The sequence below is a fragment of the Talpa europaea genome (assembly GCF_964194135.1).
Source record: "Talpa europaea genome assembly, chromosome: 1".
Lineage (NCBI taxonomy): Eukaryota > Metazoa > Chordata > Mammalia > Eulipotyphla > Talpidae > Talpa > Talpa europaea.
Genome location: NC_140073.1, coordinates 101,861,470 through 101,878,112, shown reverse-complemented (window position 1 = coordinate 101,878,112; position 16,643 = coordinate 101,861,470). Strand labels below are relative to the sequence as shown.

General features: G+C 35.4%; 1 protein-coding gene and 1 pseudogene across 9 annotated transcripts in view; one reads left to right on the top strand and one right to left on the bottom strand.

The window, feature by feature from the left end:
- SLC4A10 (solute carrier family 4 member 10) overlaps positions 1 to 16,643 on the bottom strand; it is a gene marked incomplete at both ends in the record, with an annotated part of 269,813 nt that overhangs the window by 71,880 nt on the left and 181,290 nt on the right. For all 8 annotated transcript variants that reach the window (XM_084240237.1, XM_084240240.1, XM_084240238.1 and 5 more), the window contains 3 exons: positions 1,595 to 1,695; positions 11,251 to 11,397; positions 15,102 to 15,189. In XM_084240237.1, the coding sequence (XP_084096363.1) occupies positions 1,595 to 1,695; positions 11,251 to 11,397; positions 15,102 to 15,189 (336 nt within the window). The remainder of the gene's footprint in view (positions 1 to 1,594; positions 1,696 to 11,250; positions 11,398 to 15,101; positions 15,190 to 16,643) is intronic.
- Positions 6,457 to 7,280, top strand: LOC311175412 (protein DEK-like; annotated as a pseudogene). The gene has a single exon. The product of its transcript is annotated as a protein DEK-like (transcript).

The following is a 16,643-nucleotide window of genomic DNA, read 5'->3' as shown; positions in this document are numbered from 1 at the left end:
GAGAGGTTGAAAAGGATGAAATTCCAATTGAAAAAAAGACATTTAAAACAGAGAAGCTTGCAGAGAACCTGTGAAATGCAAACACAAAGATCATCTTATGTTCCTCTACCTGTGTTTGGTAAAATATTGCATATTTTTATTTTGGGGGACATATCTGAATTACTTGTTAACTTGTCAAAGTCACAGTTTAAACTAGATTTAATCTGCTCATCTATTTACTCATTCAAGATTTATACCCCACCTAATCCCAAAAAGAATTTGAGGTGGTTATAAACCGTCAATTAGTAGCTAATATTAATAAGCTTGATAGCACTTTTCATTAGCCCGTTTTTTCTATTTACTTATTTGGGCATACATTAGTCTAAATAGCTGTTATATTACTGTGTAATAACGTGCTTTTAGCAGCAAAAATCTAAGTCCAGAAGTGGGAGGTCATTACAGAGAACAGTGCAAGAGCAGCCCAGATGTACACCGCAGCTCCAGGAGAGCAGATGAGTAATGGATACTTCAAGTCATGTCAGCAACAGAATCTGTGGAAGAACTCTGGAGAAGCGAAGATACCGGATATTGGTGACCTGGGAGGATTTAGGAAGCAGTAAGGAAAAGTGAACTTTGAAAAAAAAAAACTAAGCTATGTGGCATGTTACACCTGAGAGAGAGAGAAAAATTACCACCAAAAATAAAAAGACAGCATTTGAAAATATGAAAGCAAACAGAAGGAGTAACAATGCTTCCAGTAAAGGGAAAAGGAAAAAATTGTTTGAACCATCTCAAATTATGTATGGAGCCTGAGGAAGACATTAAAGGACATTTCCTCAGAGACAAAACATAAAGGGAAAGAACAAAGGAGAATTAAAATGCAGAGTTGTCAGGAAGTGAAAAGTCAGCTTAGAGGACACAGTGAAAGCAGTACAGGAAATGGCCTTGAGGGGAGAGGAACACCAATCCTGCAGAGCCTTTGCAATTGCCTTCAGTTATAATGGAGGCTATGTGCGCATATTCCCTAAAGAGAGACCCACCCAAGGGTATCTGATTTTCTGCTCACACATTGCTTAGAGAGAGACAAGCTGTCAAAAAAACATAAAGAATCATTTTAAGAAATAAATTGAAGCTTTCATCTCTTCAAAGATGTGTGATTAGAAAAATAAATCATATAGCTCTTTCAAATTACAACCGTAAAGATAAAAAATACTATTATATACATCCTATTTGCATGTAATGAGATAGAGTCTAAAGGACTGAGTCTTGATATTTTTATTTCCATCTTGAACTTGAAGCTTTCAACAAGCTCTTTTGGAAGGGACAACTGACAGTTTTCTTACTCATTAGAAGAATCTGCAAATGCTTTTTATGCACAGCAAAATAAAGACTCGGTTTAAGATAAAATGAAATAGTGTATCCACTGTTCTGGTTTAATAGTAATGACAATCATTAGTAACTACAGAGAAATTGAATTAATTGGCATTTTTATATCCAGAGTATTAAAAAATATTGGATCTTAACACAACAACTTTTGACAAAGGAAATGGTCTCTCTCTATGTATACATATACAGCATTTAGTTTTGAGGTCCCATACAAGTGCTTTTCACTAACCTTCCAGTTCGCTGGAGTTCAGGTCCACTATGTCCTCCATGGGGCTCTGCTTCCCCATGAGCTGCTGTTCCATTTGGTACAGCAGGGATCTTCCTCTTCTCCTGTAGGAAGATTTTTGGTTTTGATTTTATGTTTCAATCTCACTCGTTAAAAACAATAAAAACAACGTTTTTCCCTTCACGCAATATGCAGGATGGAACAACCCAGGCTCTGTTACTTATTTGGTGCATGATCTCAAGGACCGTATCTAGCCTCCTAAAGCTTCATTTTCCTCTTCCTTTTACTTGAGTACTAGCAATACCTATCAGTGTGGGTGTGTTTCTAGATGCAAACAATAAATGTGAAGAGAAAATAAATAATGTGCTAGGCATTCATTCATTCTTTAAAGTGTTTCTTAAAAGTATTCATTCTTTCAATTATTTATTGAGTGCCCTGTATGTGTCTTTCATTGTTATGGATACTAGAGATGCAAAAGTGAGCAACCAACAAAAGTTTATTATTAGTGGAAATAAACAACAAACCCATAATATCAGATAGAAATAGAGCTATAAGGAAAAATAAAGAAAAGGGGACAAAGAGAGATTAGAATCAGGGTAGGTTTGGGTGAAAAGGTGTTAGTTATGATGTTATATGCTGACAGAATTTTGAAACATAGGCCTCCCTAAGATATACAGATAGGTCTCCCAAGATGTCCAGACAGTCTTACCAAGGCAGGTCACCTTGGACATGTAGCTAAGCTAAGACCCTGCGGATTTCACCAGTACTTAAAACAATATGGTGTTGGAATAAAAACAGACACAGATCAATGGAATAGAATCAAGAGTCCAAAAATAAACCCACACTTAGACTTACGGACAGTTAATTTATAACAAATGAGCCAACAACATATAGTGAAGAAAGGAAAGTTTCTTCAAGAAATGATGTTGGGAAAACTGGATAGCAACATGGAAAAGAATGAAACTGGATCACTATCTCATAATAAACAGATAAAACACACTGAGTCAGGGAGGTTTTGGGGTACTTCAACAGTAAAATAAACAAAAACAAAAAAAATAGGACTACATCAAACTAAAGTGCTTCTGCAGAGGGAAAGAAGCTATAATTAAAACAAACAAACAAAAAGCACTCTGCCAAATGGGAGAAGATATTTGTACATTATACATTGGGGACTACTATCTAAGATGTACAAAATATGTATACAACTCAACAAAAAGGGAAAACAACCCTAAATGGGCTGAAGAGCTAAATAGAAACTTCCCCAAGAAGACAGTCAAATGGCCAACAGGCACATGAAAAAAATTTTCATTATCACTTATCACAGAAATGCAAATCAAAACCATATGAGATACCACTAGAAACCTATGAGAATGGGACATATTATAAAGACTAGAAACAAGTATTGGTGAAGATATAGAGAAAAAGGAAATTTTATACATTATTGATGGCTATCAAAAACAGTTGGAGATCTCTCAAATTATTAAAAATAAACCTCCATATGATTCAGCAATTCCACTACTAGGTAACTACCCAAAGAACACAGACACTAATTCAAATGGATATATATATTCCTATGCTCATTGTAGCACTATTAATAATAATCAAGTTTTGGAAACAATCTAAGTGTCTAACTAGATGAGTGGATTAAGAAGATGTGGTATATATACACAATTGAATACTACTCAGTAATAAAAAACTTAAATCTTGACATTTGCAACAATATAGATGGAATTGGAAGGGATTATGTTAAGCAAAATAAGTCAAAAGGACAAAGACAAATACCAGATTATTTCATCTGTATGTGGACTACAGAGAAACAAAACAAAGGAACAGACAAAACTAAACCAAAACAAATCCCAGATATCTGAAAACAGAATTGAGGCTACAAGGATGAGGGTGGGGAGCAAACTGGGGAGGGGCACCCAATGAACTAGAGATAAGGACTACTGGGGCTTGGCAGTAGGTGTGGTGTAGAAACAACGTCTGAAGAGGTGTGAACCTGTATCCCCATATTACATACAGTATATAAGCCGAGGTTACTCCAATAAAAGATACTATAATTTTTTTTAAATCACAAAAAACGAACTTTCTATAAGAGAAACCTATCTTTATGATAGGACAAGCATGTACATAGAGAATATCTGATTTTTATGAGTCATTCTCTCCTCATTATGAGTCTGCTCCCTTATCCCATGATACCCTAAATCCCTATTCACTAGCTCAAAGATTAAAAAACTTTGGCTGTCATATATATATATACACCAGAATTTACAACCATGTAAATTTCCTACACATATGTAATTAAATTTGTTATTTTACTCTTACCAAACCGCCTGATGTTTTGCTAACTCTACTGGCCTGAGAAAACCTAGAGGTATAGGGGAAAATTTACCCTCTGCCTCTACAGTGTGTTCAATAAATATTAACTAATATTATTAGCTATTTTTAAAATGTATTTCCCTCTGATATCTTCCTAGATAACCAAGAAATACTCTACAATATGGTACTTCCAAATACATAGAGATCCCAGAGTATTATAGAAGGAAGCTTCTAATTAAGCAGATGACAAATTAAGTTTTCTGCATGTGTGGTTTTCCCATAGGTCTATTGCACCACTTTTGTCAGTGACAGATTTTAAAAAATAAGAAAACCCTACCTATTGGTGATCTTAGAGCATACCAATATGTTCAAAAGTTCATAAAACCATAATACAGTATTACAAAATAAAAATTTAATTGGTTCAATTAAAATTTTTACTTAACTGACATTCTAAAATAGAGTAAACATGCAAACACATTCTTCTTGTTTAGTGTAAACATGAACAAAAGTGAATCATTAACTGATGTTTTTCAGGATGGGACATTCAAGGTTTGAAATGCACACAATGTAGCAAAGTTTATTGTTTGATATTTTTAAAAATTTCCCAGGCTCATGAACCGACACAATGAACTGAAGTTCAAAGATAAAAGAGAAGATGTCTGTCAACTGGCAAAGGGACTGCATTTACAGATAAATAACTAGCATACTTTAGCAAAGGGTTTTCAGAGTGACTGTCAATACCCACTTCCCAATCACCCAAGGAAACATTTCTGAGCTTCCACCAGTCTCAGAAAGCAATTTATATGGTTTTCCTCTACTGAATAAGTTAAGTCATTGTTTTACAATGGAAAAAGCTATACACTAATAAAGTAAATGATAACTCATGAAAGATATTAGCTATTCTAAAGTATCCATTTCCTCAAGGAGTTCACCTTATAAGAGGAAAAGTTTACTTGAAAAGAGATATATGAACAGCTGCAATGGATATTCTGAGGAACATATAGAAATTGTTTTTTTGCTCAGAAACAAACAAAATATTTCAATATTTCAAAACAAGCCAATGGGTAACTTATTTGACTACTCAAATTATACAATTGATTAATTTAATAGAGCTCCAATTTATGTCAGATATCAGGTCAGCCACTGTCTACTAGGCTGTGGAGCTTACATTCTAATGATGAAGGCAAACAGACAAGTACATTAATTCTCTAGTGCATTAGATGTGTGTGTGGGGGGGGTAGGATTGACAATTATAAATAGGCAAGATCATTAAGAACATAATACTTGAGAAAAAAAACCTGAAGGAAGTGAGGGAATTAATCAGGTGAGGAAAGATAGCTGGGGAGATATACAGGCAGAAATAACAGTGGGACAGTCTTAAAGCTGGAGTGTATGGCTGGAGGATCTACAGAATAAGGGGCAAGTAGGTCAATATAGTTGAGGAGTAACCAAGGGAGGAAGTGGTTGATGGTGTCTGAGAGGTAGAGAGAGGCTAGACAACACAGCTTTAATACCATTCTGAGTATTTGGCTATTATTCCCAGTGAAATGAGGAACCTTTCCATGTTTTTGCAGAATGGAGTAGCAAGACCTAAAATGCAGTAACTCTGCTCACTGTGTTGAGGCCAGATTCTAGGAATCAAAGGTAGAACAAGGAGAACGTTTGGAAGACTAGTTGATTAATCCAGGAGAAAGGTGATGGTGGCAGGAATGAGGGTAATGGTAGTGGCAATAAAGATTCTGGATCAGGGTAAGGAAGAATGTGCTGAAGCATTAAGGAGAGAATAGAGGTATGCAGTAGTCACTTAAAGAGAATGATTGGAGTAGGGAAGTATAGCATGAGAACGTGTCAACAGTCAGTGCACGCTTGATGTACATATGTGGTTATAAATTATGTGGGATCAGTCAGTGCAGTCAATGTTTTCCCTCTGCTGCCCTCGGCTGCATCAGTGTAGGTACTGAGGAGCTTCACACAGTGTTGCAGTTTCCACAAACAAGCGAATGGCAGGAGAGCAAAACAAAGAAGCTGAGGATACACACCAGGGAGTGACTATATCACAGTGATTATAACAACAAAGTTCTGAAGAATATTTTCAGGTTATGACTGGTTATTCATCTATTAACTGGAAGGAAAAGTATTAAAAATTCTGCAATCCACACATTTCAAAAGGGTAAAAACCTTGGAAATTATCCCATTAGGGAAAATATTACTTGAATGAGTATAAAATCAGAGGAATTAATATATTTTGATTCATTTTTGCTCCATTTAATAAAGAAAACATAGAAACACAGTTTCATCCAATTATAGCATACATTTAAAAAATACCAATAAAGGCCCCGGTTCGCCCCTCGGGCCTCCCCGACAGCGCGCGGAGCGGGAGTGGGGGGGGGGCCTGGCCGGGGCCGCTGGGAGGAGAAGGGCGCGAGGTGGGGTTCCCCGCCGGGCCCAGGGGTGTCGGCCTAGTCCCGGGGTGGGGGGGCGCCCCGTCCCGATCGCAGCGAGGCCCGGACGGCTGACCGCCTCCCGCCCGCAGGCTCCCCCCTAGCATGTCCGCCGCCGGCCCCGCGGCCGAGGGCGAGGGCGCCCCCGCGCAGCCCGCAGCCGAGAAGGAGCCCGAAATGCCGGACCCCAAAGAGGAAAGTGAGGACGACGACGAGGACGACGACGACGAGGAGGAGGAGGATGATGAGGAGGAACAAAAAGAAAAGAGTCTCATTGTGGAAGGCAAGAGGGGAAAGAAGAAAGTAGAAAGGTTGGCAATGTAAGTCTCTTCTTTACCAAGAGAGCCATTTACAATTGCACAAGGAAAGGGTCAAAAACTTTGTGAAATTGAAAGGATACATTGCTTTCTCAGTAAAAAGAAAACAGATGAACTTAGAAATCTGCATAAACTGCTTTACAACAGACCGGGCACAGTGTCCTCATTAAAGAAGAATGTGGGTCAGTTCAGTGGCTTTCTATTTGAAAAAGGAAGTATCCAGTATAAAAAGAAGGAAGAAATGTTGAAAAAATTTAGAAATGCCATGTTAAAGAGCATCTGCGAAGTTCTTGATTTGGAGCGATCAGGTGTAAATAGTGAATTGGTGAAGAGGATCTTGAATTTCTTAATGCATCCAAAGCCTTCTGGCAAACCATTACCAAAATCTAAAAAAACTTCTAGCAAAAGCAACAAAAAGGAACGGAACAGTTCTGGAATGGCAAGGAAAATTAAACGAACCAAATGTCCTGAAATTCTGTCAGATGAATCTAGCAGTGATGAAGAAGAAGAAATCAAAAAAAAATCCCTTTTATTATTGAAACAAAAAAAATCAAATATTTGGGAATAAATCTAGCAAAAGAGGTAAAGGACCTATACAAAGAAAACTATAAAACACTGTTAAAAGAAATAGAAGAAGACACAAAGAAATGGAAAGACATCCCCTGCTCATGGATTGGGAGAATAAACATTATTAAAATGGCCATCCTACCAAAAGCAATATACAGATTCAATGCTATTCCAATCAAAATTTCAATGTCATTCTTCAAAGAAATAGAACAATTATTGATGAAATTCATATGGAATCACAAAAAACCCCGAATAGCCAAAGCTCTCCTGAAAAAAAAAAAAAGAAGGGAATGGAGGCATCACACTCCCAGACTTCAAACTATACTACAAAGCCATAATCATCAAAACTGCATGGTATTGGAACAAGAACAGACATACAGACCAATGGAATCGAATAGAAAATCCAGAAATAAACCCACAGATTTATGGTCAACTAATCTTTGACAAAGGAGCAAAGACTATGCATTGGAGCAAAGAAAGTTTGTTCAATAAATGGTGCTGGGAAAACTGGGTCGCTACATGCAAAAGAATGAAGCTTGACCACTACCTCACACCATACACAAAAATCAACTCAAAATGGATTAAAGAACTAGACATAAGACCTGAAACCATAAAATACATAGAAGGAAATATAGGCGAAATACTATGTGATATTCACATCAAAGACATCTTTACAAACACATCACCCAAAGCAGTGATAGTGAAGGCAAAGATAAACAGCTGGGACTACATCAAATTAAAGAGCTTCTGCACAGCAAAAGAGACAATAACAAAAACAAAGAGAAACCCCACTGACTGGGAGAACATTTTTGCACAAAACACTAATGATAAAGAACTGATCACAAAAATCTGCAAAGAGCTGATGAGACTCAGCAAACAACAAAGAAAATAATCCAGTCAAAAAATGGGCAGAAGAGCTAAAAAGAAACTTCTCTGAAGAGGAAATGCAAATGGCCAACAGGCATATGAAAAAATATTCAACATCACTTGTAATCAGGGAAATGCAAATCAAAACTACCATGAGATACCATCTTACACCAGTGAGAATGGCACATATTAAAAAAAACTAGCAACAACAAATGTTGGCGAGGGTGTGGAGAAAAAGGAACTCTTCTGCACTGTTGGTGGGTGTGCAAGCTGGTCCAACCACTATGGAGAGCTGTGTGGAGATTTCTGGACCTACTAAACATAGAGTTTCCATATGATCCAGCAATTCCACTCCTAGGTATTTACCCAAAGGACACAGAAACATCAATTCCAAAGAGCACCTGCACCCCTATGTTTATAGCAGCACTGTTTACAATAGCTAAGCTTTGGAAACAACCCAAATGCCCAAAAATAGATGACTGGATCAAGAAGATGTGGTACATATATACCATGGAATATTACTCAGCATTCAAAAAAGATAAACACATGCAATTTGCAGCAACATGGATGGCGCTGGAAGGGATCATGCTCAGCGAAATAAGCCAAAAAGAAAAAGAAAAATACCGGATGGTCTCACTCATAGCAGGAATCTAGAAAACTTAAATAAGGGACCAGGAAAATGAATAACTATAAGAAAGTGAAAATCAAAATCAACAAAAAACTATGAACCAGAGACACCTTTGGGGGGGTGGGTGGCGGGAGGGGAGGGATTGGGGTCAGAATGGGGGGGGTTGCAATTGTATGGGGAATATAAAAATAAAATTTATTATTTAAAAAAATAAAATCATATGTTTGTGCAAATCCCCCCCAAAAAATAAATAAATAAAAAATACCAATAAAACTATACTGTACAGCTTTCATAAATAAGGACTGTATAAAATATAACAAAGATTGCATGGGATAAGATCCTCCCCCAATAGAGCAGTGGCTGTCTATGGAGAGGGAGGAATGAGCAAGAGGTATTCAATTTTATGAAACATACTGTATTTTTTAATATTTTTTATTAGTTTTTTTTATTTTTTACATCATTGTTCATTTTTAAACAATATTTGCTTTCTCCCACCCCGTCAGGTGTAGTCCCCACAGAGTTTCCTTCACCAATGCACCCGTGCACCATCACCTCAGTCCCCTGTGCTCTCCCTCCCTCTCTCCCTCTGATCCCTCTGCTTCCTCCTACAGTATGTCTCTGATTTATAATTGTCTGTTTTTGCTTGTTGTGTTTTGTACTGCTATTATTTTTTCAAAGGAAATCTGAAGCAAATATCTAGAATGTTCACACCTGTTAAATCTGGAAGTGAGCAAACAATGAATGTTATAATATATTATCAATGTATGAAATATTTCATAATTAAAGGTAAAATATAAGTATTATAAAAAATTGAAAATACTAATGTTATAAAGAAGCACAGGGTATAACTCTAATCTAAACTCATATAAAACCGTGCTAATATATGATAGCCAGTACCTACCTAAGGCTATTTGTTTAAAAGTTAAAATTAAAACACAGTACTCAGTTGCCACTGCCAAATTTCTAGGACTCAATAATGAGTTGGATTAATAGAGAACATAGATCTAGGACATTTTTGTCATTGCAAAAAGTTCACACTGATACAGAACATCAGTACAGTTTAAGGCATCTCTTCAAACTCATGCAAACAAATAATAACAGAATCCAGGTCCCTTGATTCTTAATTCAATGTTCTTTCTACTACTGTCTGTCAATACTCAGATTTGAATCACTAATCCTGATTTTAAAGTCTCATAAAAGTAATTTAGACGTAGAGTTATCATGCCCCAACTTGCCTCAAAAATCATCATTTCTCAAAGGCAAGGTGTTTCACAAAATATTCAAATGATGTTGACAAATGACTTTCAAAATCTCACTCTAAATATATTAATATTTTCCAAAATTACATGAGTTAAAGAGTTTCTCATTACATCAGGAAGCATTAAACTGCCTTTTCTAATAAAGGCACATAAAATATTTTAAGTGCAAAGATATAAAAAAGCACAAAAATAAGACAAAATGTAACCCCTAAAATTACGCCCTAAGCTGCTTTTTTTTGGTAGTAGATCAACTGAAACTACATGGCTACAGTTACAGAATCACAAAATTATAGTTGTTGAGAAAACAAAAGCAAATAATTTTTTAAATTATGAAATGGCTTCAGAATGAAAATATAGAAATGAAACGTCAGTCTACTTTCCTTAACTCGACAATGGGATTGAGATGACCTTTTTAAACACTCATGGTTGAGTGGTACACCTGCTCAGTTGTCTACCTCTGATCAACCAGAAGATCTTCTAAATTCAGGGCTGGGTAATAAAATTAGCCCATCTGTTACTTCAACTAGGACAGTAGAATCAAACCAGGCTGGGCTCCCCAGAGACAAGAGCCAAAGACAAGGCTGAGTAAATGACAACTAGCAATAGGAATAGTGCTGGCAATAGGAAAAGTGGGCTCAGCAAATGTTTGGCTGCCACTCTCAACTAAGTCATGCCTGCAATAAGAAAATGATGCCTACATAATATCAACAATCTTTCTATCTATCTATCTGGATTGCATAATGAGTAAATGCACATTAGACATTTATGGACACAATTTTTACAATTTTTGTACAATACACCAATAGAAAGGTAATGCAAACATAAGAATGATAACAAAAAGTTCTTCACAATAATAGATGTGATCAGCAGTCACAGGGAGATTCCTATATAATATACTTAGCCAGTACTTTGCATTTTCCTAATACATGCCAATGTCAAAGTGATATATAAGAATACAGAAAAAAATTTTTTCTCAAACCACAATTTATAAATTTATCAAAATTTAATTTTTCTCCAGTATTTACCTTGTAAAATGGATCTATAAATTTTTGAGGGCTATTTGACTTAATAGGGTATCATTAAAACATCAGATTTCTCAGTGAGGTGAAGTGTGTTGGGTAGAGTTAAGGGAGACTTTGTAACTTCATCCTCCTGCCTTAGAGGTTATAATCGATATTCCGATGAGTTAAACTATTTTAGCCATTTATTTGAAAGATAATAAAATCCTGGGGACTTAAAGAATATTTTAAAATATACATACCTGGGAAGGAACATTTTTGGGAGGCTCTATTCGAATGCTTGGATCCCATTCTCCAGGAGGGAGAACAGTTACCTGATCCAGAAATTCATCAATTCCAGACACCAAGTCATTACGATCTTTAGCCTTGTAAGCAACATCATGAAATACCTACAGAAGGAAAAGAAATGTTATTTATAGATTAAAAAGTCATTATAAAAATTTAATATGTTCAGTGTTTTCTTTTCCCAGTTATCTCATATGTGACTATAATAATTTCAATAACTAGCCAGCTTTAACTAAAGAAGTTTTTGATATAAAATAATATAGCTTAGTTTACTCCATAAATGCACACAGATATGTATTTTTCTTAATATGCCAAAGTGAATGTTTAAGTTTCTACAGGCAAGAGAAAGGGAAAGGATAATGAAAGGAAGCTCATAAAAATAGAATTAATGACTCAAGACAGGAATAACTGAAGTGTCGGCAAACCAAACTTTCTGAAAGAAACCATTGCTTAAAAATAGATTAAAAATTTGTAAAATATATTAAAAATTTCAGCAATATTTATACCGTGGCATACATAAACTAAAAATGGTAATTATGCTTTCATTTATAAATAGTAATATTGTTACAAGTTAGTATTTTCTGGACAGGTACCATATCTATAGAGTACAGAAAGTGTATATGCATTCAAAATGTGAGTTACAATTACACACACACACACACACACACACAAACACATGTACATGGTAGTCATTTAGGTTACTGACAGATAACTCAGCTTTTCTTCTAGGCCCATGATAGGATAGGACTGCAATGCTTGTCTTCCTTGATATTGGGATTAAGTATATTCTGCTTAGGTGTACATATGTCACTTTCAAATGGAAGTTATAAGAGCCAGTCACCTTTTGTAAAGTAACCAATGTTACTTTAATTTAAAAAGCAAATTATATGATTTATCTCTAGTAATGCTCAACAAAATGAGAGAAAATAGATTGAGTCAAGATAAGGTATTATTGTGGGATGAGTAGCACATTCAGTTGTTAATTCATTAAAAATAAAACATTTACTGAACTGAGATCTATACGTGCTAAATCTGAAGATACTTAAGAAGATGATGGTTGTAAGGAATTGTCAGTACAAGGAGGAAAAAAACAGAGTTTAGTCAACAAGTATTTATTTGAACACCTGACAAAAACAGGAGACATAAATGAGTATTAAATGGGTAGCTGTTCTGGGCCTCCCCTAGTGGCGCAGTGGTTGAGCACTGGGCTGTGAAGCTGCCTGCAGTCTCTGCAGCACCGGTTTGGTCCCCGGGCCGCCAGCAAGGGTCCCACAAGGCATGCAGACCTCTCCTGCCATGCCTGCTGTTCCCCTCAGCAGTATATTTCAGTCAGTCTGCCTGTTCTGTTCCCCACTCTGTCTCTAGTGAGTTCTCTCACCCTCCCACGCTTCTGACTGTACCCAGTGCTTGTATAAATAAATAAATCTTTAAAAATAAATAAATAAAAAATAAAGGGTAGCTGTTCTCATGGAATTTAGTTTGATAAAGTAACCCAATTAACTATGTTCTTAATCAAAGTAAACTATGAATCAACATGTTAAGTCTTGCTGTTAAACAAGTATTCAGTAGCTTTCAAAGCAATTAGGTAAGAACAATATCTTGGGGGCCCCCCTGGTGGTGCAAGAGGTTAAGCATCAGCATTGTAAAGCTATCTGCAGCCACTGAAGCAGGAGTTCGATTCCTGGTTGGTCAGGGAGCTGACCCACATGGCACAGCAGACCTCTCCTGTCTCACCCACTGCTCTTCTCAGCAGTGCATTTCAGTCAGTCTGCCTATTCTGCTCCCCACTCTGTCTCTGGTGAATCCTCTTAACCCCCACCCCCACATCTCTGGCCTGCACCCCAGCTCTTGTATGCATAAATAAATAAATCTTAAAAAAAATAAGAAGAACAATATCTCTGGTTGGGTTTTGGGCAATAAAAAAAACACTTTCTCTTTATAAAGTATTTAAGTGTTTTTATGATGAATAGGCTATTATAATTTGATGAATAGGCTATTATTATTAAGGTGTCCTCTTATTATCAGCTCTTATCTTTTGGGGTAACTTTCTGGGTAAGATGTGGAAATACAACAACATGAAACAGTACAGGAAAAGGACAGTACTCAAATTGTGGAATACAAATCACATTGTCATTTATTTTCCAATACTGTAAATATTGCAAATTATTTAATCAGTATGAAAACTGTATTTTTCCAATACTGTAAATATTGCAAATTATTTAATCAGTATGAAAACATTAAAAGCAAGGATATGGTACATGTCTTCTCATAAAGCGTTCTAATAGAGAAGGCCTATAGTCTTCATGAAGCCATTTTTTTTACTCTTCCGTCTCTTCCCAGCTTACTTCAATAAATGACATTACCAAAAATATTAGACTGAGTAGTAGCCTTACAGAACATATGTCCACCAGAACCTCAGAATATGAACAATTGGAATGAGGGTCTTTGCAGATGTAATAAAGGCAAGTGTCTCAAAATGAGATCTTATGCAACGATAGGTATCCACATAAGAAACAGAAAAGAAGGCACGGAGTGACAAAGGGAGAGCCACATGAAGATGGAGGCAGAGAATTGGAATTCTGCTGCCACAAATCAAGGAACTCCACACACCACTAGAATCTGGAAGAGACAAGGAGAGACTCTCTCGCTAGTTTTCCGAGAGAATGTAGCCCTGCTGACACCTTGATTCAGACTTCTGGCTCCCCCAAATATGAGAAAATAGATTACTATTGCTTTAATTGCCCAGCTTGTGGTAATTTTAATTGCAGTCATTGGAAATTAATAGTGTGATTATGTAGGTTCTTTCTGAAATTGATTTTCAAAAATACTTTCCTCTTAGCTTTTGTTTTCATATGTGTAAACCATAAAACATAATTTAAACACATATAATAAAGGAATGTATATCAAACTTCAAACAAGGGAAAATTTTCAGATTTTATAAACCTAGGGAAATTTATTTATGATATAAATTCATTTTTTACAGATGCCCAGGTGTCCAACGTCATGTATTTCCATGAAAACATTATTAAATTTTTAGATGAGATTCTAGACAATATATAATCCCATGTGCTGTTTACTACTTAATTTTGACTATGATCATTTGCATCTGTCCTTATTGAATAATAAAAACAGTAAAAATACATGTCTATAATGTGTTGGGGAATACAAAATTCTCCTTTTTACGTTCTTATTTTTATTTTTCTTAACATTTTTTGGAGACATATACCTTTTTAAGGAGCTGGTGAAAACTTTTCCAGTCCAAATATATCTACATATTTTTTTTCTTAGAAAAGTCTGTTTTCTGTGTCAGAAAGATCACAGGTCCTTTGAAATCCATCTATAATTCCTTTAAGGGGACAAACTCCCAGTTTAAGAAACTCTAGCAATTACACAATGAGTTGATAGGTGTTGAAGGCATTTTTGTGTCTTGAAAGCTATTCAGAAAACTGGCATTGTTTTTTCTTGAGATTTTAAAATTATTTTATCCTCCGAAAAAGATTTACAATGATGTTAACAATGGTGGTCACCTTTGTAGCACATATACGCAAAGGCAAATGTTAATATGTTCTAGCATCACTAAATAATAAATTTTCTTTAGAACCTGATAATTTAAGGATTATAGTTATGTGTGTGAATTTGTACTCCTTTCAAACAAATTGTTCCAAAGAAAATGTTATAAAGAAAGCATAGAAAAAGAGGAATTCAATGCCCAGAAATTTAATTGAGAGTAAATTTTCATGAATAAAGAACCTCCAAAAGTCAGATGTCCCTAGTGGGGAAAATACCCCCTCTGAACTTGAATAAATACCTCATCTGTCATTAGGGTTGCAATTGATCTGCCAATCTCATGGTACTGTTGACCCTTTCCAAGGGGTCCCAGAAGAATGAACAAAAATCTGCAATTAAAAAGAAAAAAACACCAATGTTTCAAGGCAGAAATATGAAATAGCTTAATAACACAAAATCATTTATCTAAAACTAGCGAAGATGGAGATTTTGATATAAAGTACTTCCATATTTTTCACAACTTATGATTTTGAAACACTTTATAATGATTGACTCATACTTAAGATCCTTGAACAATGGAAATGCATAATTTTTATCTCAGTGTTCCTCCTATCTAGTCATCCACAGAGTCTACACAGTGTTTATACCCATTCTAAGGAACCTATAATGCTTAGAAGAGGAAGATAGAAAATATAACAACTGATTAAATCTTTCTGAATTGAAAGGAAGAGAACTCAATAATATGCAGATTATAATACAAAAGATATGCCAGAAGTGTAAACAAAGAGAGTACATGGGCAAAGAAACAGCAGGTATATGTAAAATTTACATTAAATAGAAAAAAATCTTTTCAGGAATCAAACATTTGCTAGAAGAAAATGAAGCATTAATTAACTATTAATTCCAATGCTAGATGAATAAAAATAGGAGCTGCAGAGTAATATTCTATCTAAATTAGAGTATAAGTTTGGCAAATTCATCACCACAACTGGAACTGATTAACAAATCGATACATGCTCTAACTTTGGAGAACTGGTAATTGTCCTGTCTCTGAAATGTTTAAAACTGAAGGGAAATTGTGAAAATTAAAGAATGCCTTATATTTTGCAGTATAATTCCATGGTGTTAATTTGTTAAGTGGTTTATGCTAATAAGTATGAAGACTAATGTTTTTATACAGTGTACTGAGAATTACTATAACTCTATACTTCATTTAGTTATAAACTAGAGATTGTGCAGCTTTTCACATGAAGCACATATTACACAACTTTAGTGTATCTGACGTTAGTTTTTTGTGTTGGTTGTAACTGAATTGTAGTTTGTATTATACAGTAGTGTCCACTACACATTTAAAAGAGTATAGTTAAATGTGATGGCAGATCTTTTATCAACCATAATACTGTTAAGAAATTTCCTAATGTACATTTTGCTATTTTTCAGTTTTCCATTCCATGGGCTATTTATAAAGTCCTAAAGATTATTTTCTGACATTTCTACTATATATTGCTGTTATATTCATGGTGTGCTCTTTTGTCCTCTTAAGAGAGAATAATTAGGAACCTTGAATGGCTTTTTTTATTCTATTTATCTGGCTAATCTTCTTCCATTTTTCACCTTTCCCAACTAAATAGTCCAGTCTTTTTAATCTTTTCTTAAACAGTGGCTTCACCGTGCCCCTAATTTTTCCTCTATTGTACTCTACACTTATTTTGCTGTATCAGTATGAAATGAGGTCACCTAAATCCTGACAGTTTTCAAAGTAAGGGCATATAACCCCATTATGGCTTTTCTCTACTTCTGAGATTGTTTTCTTTTCTTTCCTTTGAAATATAGGAACTATCAT